The following is a 9680-nucleotide window of genomic DNA, read 5'->3' on the forward strand; positions in this document are numbered from 1 at the left end:
TTTCCAAACATTCAGAGATTTATTGTAGAACATCAAATGGCTCATATGATCTATTAAAGTCAAGCATGTTCCCTTTGTAATCAAAACTCCATTCATCTTTCTTTTAGTCTCAATATTCATAGTTTGTACAATGTAATAAAGATATCATTGTGTTTTACCATATAAATATTCTTATTCTCAATCCAAACATTACTGAAGCACCCCTGTTCCATATTGAAAATTGGAAGTGTATAATTCATGCCCAGGGGGAGAATGGTTTTAGATTTGGTTTTGAACTTCTTTTCTTTATCGTGTGTAAGGTAACCCATATCCACCCATATTCTGTATTCATTCATTAGATCAAGCTGCTTCAAAAAGAAGGGTGTGAGGATCTAATCATTAGCTCATACGTACCTCACACTGTAAATTATTACATGTTCTTTCATTCTGAAACATGAGACACCATGTCACCTTAAAAATCTGTTAAATGAACTGGATAAATCAGTCTCGAAAACAAGTTGAATAAATATAATATATTACATAGAGTTGACTGTTAAGCAACTGCAGACCATGTTTTCTTTCACTATATATATATATATATTTGGATTAGTTCAAAGAGCAGGTTCTTCACTGTACACAAAGTACTTACGTCTACAGTATGATTTCAATATGAATCTAACTGAAGTTGACATCATGTTCAAACTACAATACGAGAGTCTGTGGAGCTATACCAAGTAGTGCATGCTGGTAAGTCTATTAATTCAAGTTATGTTGCTTTCAAGGCTTTATTTAAGAAGTCAAGCAGAAAATTCATCCACATTCTAAGGTGCTCTGAGAAATAAATCAAGACACTTGCCTTAGTACGTTGAATAAGTTGATATTAAGAAATCTTAAATATTTACATTAAAGTTGAAAAACAAATCAGTTGATTCTATGAAAATTCATACTTAAATATCTTTTAGGGTTGTGGACAGGCCAGCGGATCTGGTGAGCCTTCAAAGATCATTAATATAAAGATATTTGTCAAAGTCATGAGATCAGAAGCCAGGATAATGGTCTTGTCCTCATAAGGAAGTTTGACTAATGGTGCTGAAGTTCCTCTCAAACCACATACTGTGGATTGGTGATCAGAGGTGTAGTGCCACTGTGCTGTCGTGACACGTTTGGATCATTTTGAAGGTTATGTTATCAAATGTGTAAAGTTCAAACATTAGACTGATTCCATTAACTGAGATTATACAGCAGCCATGTCTTAAAACGATGCCATTGATATATAGTAGTATGAACATGAAATAAAGTTTGTGTTTTATTGGATTTCATTAAATATAGATAGGCCGATTTGGAAACATCCCTTTTGAGGAGAAGCTGCAGTACAGGCCGATGTGAAGCTCATCTAAAAGTCAGCCATGAAAACAGAACTAAACCAACTCTTATTCCCTGTGATGCAGCAGAAGCGGTTCTACCTCAGACTTTCAATGTTTCTTTATATCACAGAAGGTTTTTTTTAAATATTTTTTCATCTTTACTAGTTAATAGCTGAGTAAATAATGATAAATGTACTAACAATCGATCCAGGGTACCAACAGCTGATAAGGTGGAATGTTTGAGTGTTACACAATGCATGAGTCGATGTTGTGTAATCAGCTTGGGATTTGTTGATGTAATTGCAATTAGCTTCTTCTGGTCGGGATTCCTTAATTCAAGAGGTTTTACTCTGAGCTGAATTATCCTCAAAGGTCCCCTCTTTTCAAAAAGAAACAAATCTGCTGATAAAATTTAGTAAAAACACTGAAAACATCAGCTTCAGGTTAAAAATCTTCCTTGGAGTCAAGCTGCAGCTAATCTTTGCTCAACACGCTTCTCTGATAGCTTCAGATCCAGATGCATTGACTTGATTAAAATTATACATTTTTGCTGATGTGAAAACTACTCTGAATATTTTACATATATATATAAAACCTCAACTCAATTTCAGTGCAAAAACTTTGTTCTAAGGCAGCTCTATACTATTAATGATATCATAACAATATTGGGGCAAAGGGGTCTCCACCACAGCCAGAGACAAACCATTCACTTTTCAGCATTCTTTACTAACTCAAAATAAACTCACAAAACCCAAATTTAAAGTGTACGACAGTTCTGCTGGTGTATAGCTTTGCAGCTCAGCTCAGTTTCTCATCAGTCTTTCCCATGAGTTTATCCTTTGTGAGCTTCGCTCATGAGTGTCTCAGTCCTGGTCTCCGTTTGGAAGCTGCTGCCTTTTGAATCCAGGCAGAGTTGATTGGCCAACTATTCTCAGCTGGGCCAATTGGCTGTCCCTGGTTCACCTGGAGGTTCTCTCTGAGCCTCCTCAACAAACATATATAGGACTTCTCAATACAAACAGAGAAGTTCTTTACAGAAGCCAAAATAAAACAATGCAACTTTAAAACATGAGCAAAAGCATGTAGTTTAAATAAATAAAGTACAGGTAAAATAGAAATAAACGTCATGTGATGAAAGCCTTTTTGTAAAATGTGTTTTTTAAAGAGTGATAAAACAGGGAACTAGATTTTTACAGAGTGTAGAACCCTTCACAGTTAACACTCTGCCTCCCTTGGTTTTGCCCTACACTTTGGAATGCCTTACCAGAGCATCTCAGACGGCGTCCCGGCTCATAGGGGGATACAAGATCAGAAATGTACCCATGGGCCAGCTCATGATGTTTTAATAAAGGGTGCCAGATTCCCCAGGTTGGCTGTGATTTTGTCTGTGGCTGATGGGGGAGAAAATACAATCACATCAAATTTTGTGAGGTTTCGCTGATATAACTTATTTTCCATCCAGTGTTTTCTTTTGTCAATGCATGTGTGCATAAATATTGTTCTTCTTAACACCACTCTAAGGTGTGTTTTGCAGCTACTTCTCTTCAACATTATTAGTCAATGATACTTTCCAATACATGGTTATTACCCTACCTCTGGTCTCATGGTTTTTACTATTGACTTTAAAGATGTGTCTCATCATCTGCCCACCACACAAGCATGAAGCCAAACTGTTCTGGAATCAGGCACTGCCATCTTGCAATGGTCATTTTGAATCAGGGTACTGTTGGTCGTACAGTGGAGCCATTGTATTGAGTTCCCACTGACACGCCTGACCTGCAAGTCAATCTTAGTTGTTCTCATTAAATTAACCCCAATTTGTATAGCATCAAACTATATAGAACCAAACTTATCAAAAACAAATGACAGAAACCCTCTTTAATAGAAAATCATTTGGAATTCACTTGTTGCTCAACACATCTGATCTTTGGAATATGTCTCGAACAAGATTGGTGATGTTCCAGCTGAAGAGTATACAAAGCTGAGTGTATCAGCAAGATCCAAAAATAGTCCATGGTTGTCTCCTTGCTTGGCTTAGTTGAGTCCAAGAAGTTATTGAAGAGTGGTGAATGCAGTACATCAGTTTTAAAGTTAATTGGGCCAGATTGATTTTTTTTCCACAACATTTAATCTAGCACTGAATGATGCAGTCTTAGCGAGGAGTACTGTATGTCATGGTTCAAACTGCTTTGTGTCATTGTCACTCCAATAAAAACCCTGCTAGGACCGCCACAAAGATTCTAGTGACCTAGGTGCAGTGTTCTCTGAGATGTGATCCTAGAGGATCATCTTTGGGTCACACTAAAAGATATTGCCCTTTATTACTAATACACAGACTCTCACCGAAAAAAAGGGCATCAAAGTATTTGGTGGGATCCCCATGGGATTAAACACTTGCTTCATGACGTCTCATGTTAGGATTCTAAGGGAATCAGTATTTTAAAGAAAAGAAACTTGGCCTTTGTCTCTGGTCCCTCATAAAGACTCTTGCTGTGTAGGGTTTCACTTATTCTTTACCTTGGAGGAATGGTCCACGGAACTCCCTGTACAAAAGAATTGTTCCCATTCAGTGAAGTACAGGTGGACACACCAACCGAACTGACCTTGTTTCTGTCCAATCAAATGAAAGATTCCCAGCTGTATATAAGAACCTCCAACAGCTCTACACACTGATCAAAGAAGAAGACGCACAGAGAAAGAGGTTGGCAGCCGTAAGACAGAAGCGGAATCCAGGAAAAAGGTAACAACAATTGAAACTACTAGAAACACAAACAAGAATTACTTTAGGTCCTTTAAAAATCATGCATGGCATCATACATATTCTGTTGTTACAGGAATGTCCATACCAAGGATGGTAAAAATGAACCTTCTTAGCCTTTTTTTCTTGGTATCTACGGTGGCCAAAAGCTATCAGTTAACGTGCCAGAATGAGCTTCGACGGCCAGGTACGGTATGCATGCTTCTGATGTTTTTTTTTCTCTTTTTAACTTTCTTTGCAATTTATGAAATTACAAAAAATTATGAAATAATATGTCAAACATATTGTTTCAGTTTGACCTCTACAAGATCAAAGTTTTGCCACACAAGTGTAAACAATATTTAATTGCAAATTGAGTATGGGTTTTTTGCTTCCAAGGGTTTAGTTGTTTTATTAATTCCTCCCAGGTAAGAAAATAATGTTATTTGTACCTCAATCCGATTTTTGGTGACAATTGCAACCAAAACCTTAAAGGTGTATCTTTCCCATTCCTCTAGAATACAGTGACATCTCTGTTGAATGTGGCACCTCCTCAATTAGCCTGGCTATCCTTATCTGCCCTGTTGTCTACACTGGCTACAATGAGTCATTGCTCATCCTCAACCACATTTTCAACATGCCAGAGTGTAAAGGAACCTTGGATGATTCCGTCACCCCGCCTGTTGTCAGGTTCACCTTCCCCCTCAACATGACCAACGCTTGTGGAAGCAAATTCCTGGTTAGTAGAGGTTTGAGGAGAAGTAAAATGAAGAAATAACTGTATGATTCTTAAAGCAACCTTTCTTTTTTCCCTCTGTGATTGACTCTACCGTAAATGTTGCCTGCAGACCAGCAGTGCAGCTGGCACAGGGATGTTTGCTGACTTCTCCAACATCCAGACGGTTAATGTCAGTGGTGCGGTGCGCTCCCATGATCCAACCACGGGAGTAGTTACCTATAACGCTGAGCTCAAATATTATTATTCCTGTGCTTACCCTCTTGAGTATCTCATCAACAACACCCAGGTGGAAGTGTAAGATCTCTGCTTGTATCCTTCCAGTGACTTTTTCTTGAGTTGTTAAGTGTACATATCTGTAAAATGGGTTTGTTACATTGTTAGGGTTAGCATGTAAAAAAGAGATAGTTTGCTTTATGACAAAGTTAAATAATCTAATTTGTTTGATTTAGATACAGCTAAGAAGTAAAGAGATACACAATCCACAGAATGCTCAAGCTGTTTATTTTACTATAAGCCCAGATCATTGATTAAAACAAGATTTTGCTCCACTTTTTGTTTTCATGAAACACTACAGCACACAGTAACATCAGGAAATTAGTATAACTACAGATTCTTACTTGCTTTCTTTGTTAAATCATTGACTTCATCCAAACCTTAGCTTTGTTGGTTTATTTCTCTGCTGATGAGAGGAACTGTTAAAAAAATTAACACACTAGTTCAATATAAAACATTCACAAACCAAAAATCTGCTAAATGACTTAACATACATCGGTTGATCACAGTCTCTAAGAAGATGAGACAGGATTATCTGACTGTAACAGAAGCTTCTTCTGGTGGAAATAGTCTGCAGGTGTACAGTAACATGTAGGATTCAGTCTGACATCGTTCACCCACCCATCCCCACCACCCTTCTCTTTCCCTTGTCCCATTTAGGTCAGCATCTTCCATTGCAGTAACGGACAAAAATGGAAGCTTCGTCAGTACTTTGACAATGGAAATCTTTAATGTAAGTTGAGACAACATGATTCATAGTGAGGTGATGTTGTAAACTATGTTAGTCCAACAGTGCTTTGATGGATTGCTGTGTTTCGTAGCTGTAAAGTTATAAATGGGCATGTAAACAATTAGTAAGTAAAATTTCTAATCATTCCACAAGTATTTGGACATACATTTTATTCTTCCATTCTATTCCGTGTATCGAAACGATTCAATTCTGATCAATTAACTTATCAAATCAATTCCGGATTATAACAGCTTCCCATATAAACTGTCAAATGTTACTTCTGACTTGCATTACTTTTGTGTTGACAGGACATAAACTACACAACTCCTCTGGACATACCGCCGCTGGGATTAGAGCTGAGGACCACCATCTTTGTCCAGGTCCAAGCAGACAACCTGACAGCTCAGTAAGATAACAACGATTTAATGTAAACCAATCTCTGGAATTTCTGTAGTTCCAACTCCAGAAACAAAATGAATGACCATGGAATGTAAAAGTATTGTGACATCACTCCTAATGCTCTCTGCCCCCCCCCCCCTCAACCCCACACTAGGTACCATGTCCTTTTGGACCGATGCTATGCTTCCATCTCTCCTAATCCAACAAACTCCACCTTCTTCAATCTGTTTGTCCCGTAAGTCCCAAAACCTGAATAGGAAGAGATAGTCCATCAATATGTTCAGCCAACACTTTGCTTCTTGATATCAAACAGGTGCTCTAGCGATCAGATGACCACCGTGTATGGCAACGGGAATGGTCACCAATCCCGTTTCTCCTTCCCGGCCTTCAGGTTCATTGAACAGCAGAACCAGACAGTGTCCACTTATTACCTACACTGTATCACCAGGCTTTGTGAGATCAGCACCTGCAGTGGTTTTCAGGTGAGTGATGGTTTAGCAATGTAAAAAAAGACACCTCCAGATGACATGAGGAACTGAGACGTTTGAGAGTAAAGGGAGGAACTATCCACTGTTAGTTAAATACATCCATCCCATTTTACCACTAAATCTGTGATTTTTTTTTTTATGAATGATCATATTCTTTCTTCCATTATCTTCAGCAATGTAACAGCAGGAGGAGAAGGGACGTTGATCCCACTGATGCATCTGAAGCTACCATCCTATCCTCTATTCCCATTGTCACCAAAAATGACAAATGTAAGTTTGTTTGCTGGTCTTTGGTCACACAGCACTAATCACAAGGCATCACAGAGAATACGAGTAAAAACAGTAAAGAATAAAAAGGTAGTGCAGCAGCACTTTAGTTGATAACATGATGCTGTATCATTCAAAAAGCTGGACTGGATATATTTTGTATAGTTTTTTTGATTAAATAACCAAATTGGATATATCCTCTGTCACTAGGTTTCCTAAGAATAATTTAAAGTGCAACTCACTCTGAACACACATACTGTACAATGAGTTTGTCATACTTTAACCTTATACTACAGTAAGTCCATTTTATGGGGCAGCTGAGGGGGTAATGCGGTTGTCCTCTAACCAGAAGGTAGGTGGTTCTATCCCCATCTGCATGATGAAGTGTCCTTGGTCAAGATACTGAACCCTGAATTGCCCCTGACGGCAGTGCTGTCTCATAGAAAAAGCTGCACATAGATTCACTGTTTGAATGTGTGTGAATTGGTGAGTGAAAAACCTGTACAGTAAAGCGTGGTCATCAAGTCTAGAAAAGCGCTTTATGAATACAAACCATTTACCATTTCTATGTTTAGGAGAAAGGGAGCTTGTTGTCTCCCCTGTTATTCTTCATAGCTCCAAAATTTAAGCGATTTCCCTCTTTCTCTTTCTTGCAGCACTGACATCTAAGGAGGAAGGTATACTATTGTTTCCTTCCATGAGATGTATTTCTTATTATTATGCCAATAATTCAATTCCAAAAGCAATATAAAAGATTAATTTACTTCATCTGAGCACTGTCAATGTGACAGTGAACTTCATTACTAATGATGTTTCGATGCCATATCTACGGTGGCCTTGAGAGCTCAATGAACAGAAACTTAAGAAAATACATGCAAGTTAAGAAAACACATGCAAGTTAAGAAAACACATGCAAGATGACAAACACAAGCAAAGTAAGAAAACATCTTCATCAAGTTCACAACACAACACAACACATTACAGAACGCGCAGCAAATAGACACACGCGCTGCAAATAGACAAACGTGCTGCAAATAGTAAAACGCGCTGCAAATAGAGAAGAAACGACAACGGAAGTGTTTCCAGAGGACAGCTAAAAGTGATGGACACTGCTGCCACAGCAGACACAAAAACGTCCAATTCACAATACAAATTCGGTTCCACACAGGGGTCGGCCACCCACGGCTCTGGAGCCGAATGCGGCTCCTCAGCCCTGCACAGTATGGACAATACATTGCCTCACAAACAGGGGCTTGGTTGTTAGCGCTGTTTATTCAGTTTAACAGGAGAAGACGGCATGTCTCTAGATCGGACCATCTTCCGTGCTCAGAGCTCACTGTGGCTCCCTCCGAGCGAGTGGGCGGGGTCGGAGCGCCAAGACACACACACACTCGCCAGAGCCGCCGGTGGCCGACCCCTGTGTGGAACCGAATTTGTTTGGTGTATTGGACGTTTTTGTGTCTGCTGTGGCAGCCGTGTCCATCACTTTTAGCTGTCCTCTGGAAACACTTCCGTTGTCGTTTCTTCTCTATTTGCAGTGCGTTTTACTATTTGCAGCGCGTTTGTCTATCTGCAGCGCGTTTCTGTAATGTGTTGTGCTGTGTTGTGAACTTGATGAAGATTTTTTCTTACTTTGCTTGTGTTTTGTCAACTTGCATGTGTTTTCTTAACTTGCCTGTGTTTTCTTAAGTTGCTGTTCGTTGAGCTCTCAGGGCCACAGTACATATCTGCCTGATCGTGTACAAATGATCCCTTGTGAATCGAGGTTGGATTACTCTGTTTGTGCTCTGGTTGTGTTGTGAGCAGCTGTATCCGGCACTAAATCGGACTCAGACTCCAGGATTGGTCTCGGGATAGCTGTGGGTGTCCTCACTCTGGCCGTGATTGTGGTTGTGGCTGCAGCAGCCATCTTCTACAGGAGGAACAGAGTCTTTTAAAGGGTGCTGAAAGCTGTATGCACAACTTTACACAAGCCCGACTGCTGGATGAAATGGTTCACAGCAATATTTCCTGTGGTGTGGTGTAGTAGTTAGTGCTACTAAGCATAATATCGCTGTTCATTTATAGTACATTTGTGGTTTAGTGGTCTTTTCTTGTCACTGCAGTTACACTTGACATGTACTTTGTAGAATAAGTTGACATGAAGAGTGAAGAGAACCTTTGCACAAAGATATGCTTTGCTTGTTTTAGATTGCTGCATTATTTAATGTAAAGCTTAAGTGTTATGCACTCATGCGCTTTGGCATTAAAAAGCATCAAAATGTATATCATTAGTTTATTGAATGTAGTAGGAGAAACAAAATTGTTTAGACGCTGGGCTGGCTGGAAATATTTTATAAGCAAACACCAATTTACGAGTACAAATCTTGGAAGAATCTATATTTCATATAGTGCTCTACTGAGTTTTATGAAAGCCAAACTAATTAAGTTCATTATTTAATGTTGTACACATATGTTGCAAAGTTTGATATGAAAGAATGGGAAGTTTTGAGAATGAAGCAAATGTTGTATAATTATTAACAGTAAATTACATAGCGAGCAGATAAGCTACTGTGGGAGTACACAAAATACAATAAAGAGTTTATCATCAGTCACTGTCGCAAATGTGAATTTTTGGTTTTTATCATTGTGTGTGTGTGTTTACAGAACAAGCCATGGCTGACAATATGTATCCGGCCTAACGTACTTGTCCATGACCTCATTA

General features: G+C 38.9%; 1 protein-coding gene across 1 annotated transcript; it reads left to right on the forward strand.

The window, feature by feature from the left end:
* Nucleotides 1-4179: 4179 nt before the first annotated feature.
* LOC128457499 (zona pellucida-like domain-containing protein 1) lies at nucleotides 4180-8913 on the forward strand. The gene is made up of 10 exons (XM_053442208.1): nucleotides 4180-4288; nucleotides 4599-4819; nucleotides 4929-5113; nucleotides 5753-5825; nucleotides 6131-6228; nucleotides 6376-6456; nucleotides 6535-6703; nucleotides 6883-6979; nucleotides 7633-7653; nucleotides 8783-8913. The coding sequence occupies exons 1-10, from the start codon at nucleotides 4180-4182 to the stop codon at nucleotides 8911-8913; spliced, it is 1185 nt and encodes a 394-aa protein (XP_053298183.1).
* The last annotated feature ends 767 nt before the right edge of the window (nucleotides 8914-9680 follow it).

The sequence above is a fragment of the Pleuronectes platessa genome, chromosome 15 (assembly GCF_947347685.1).
Source record: "Pleuronectes platessa chromosome 15, fPlePla1.1, whole genome shotgun sequence".
In the NCBI taxonomy this organism is placed as follows: Eukaryota; Metazoa; Chordata; class Actinopteri; order Pleuronectiformes; family Pleuronectidae; genus Pleuronectes; species Pleuronectes platessa.

What these genes read in the sequence shown, in the direction of transcription:
- LOC128457499 (XM_053442208.1), top strand. Translation starts at nt 4,180, where the DNA reads ATGTCCATACCAAGGATGGTAAAAATGAACCTTCTTAGCCTTTTTTTC. An exon ending in AACAACACCCAGGTGGAAGT is followed by an intron (nt 5,114 to 5,752) that starts GTAAGATCTCTG and finishes TGTCCCATTTAG; the next exon opens with GTCAGCATCTTCCATTGCAG. An exon ending in GCAGACAACCTGACAGCTCA is followed by an intron (nt 6,229 to 6,375) that starts GTAAGATAACAA and finishes ACCCCACACTAG; the next exon opens with GTACCATGTCCTTTTGGACC.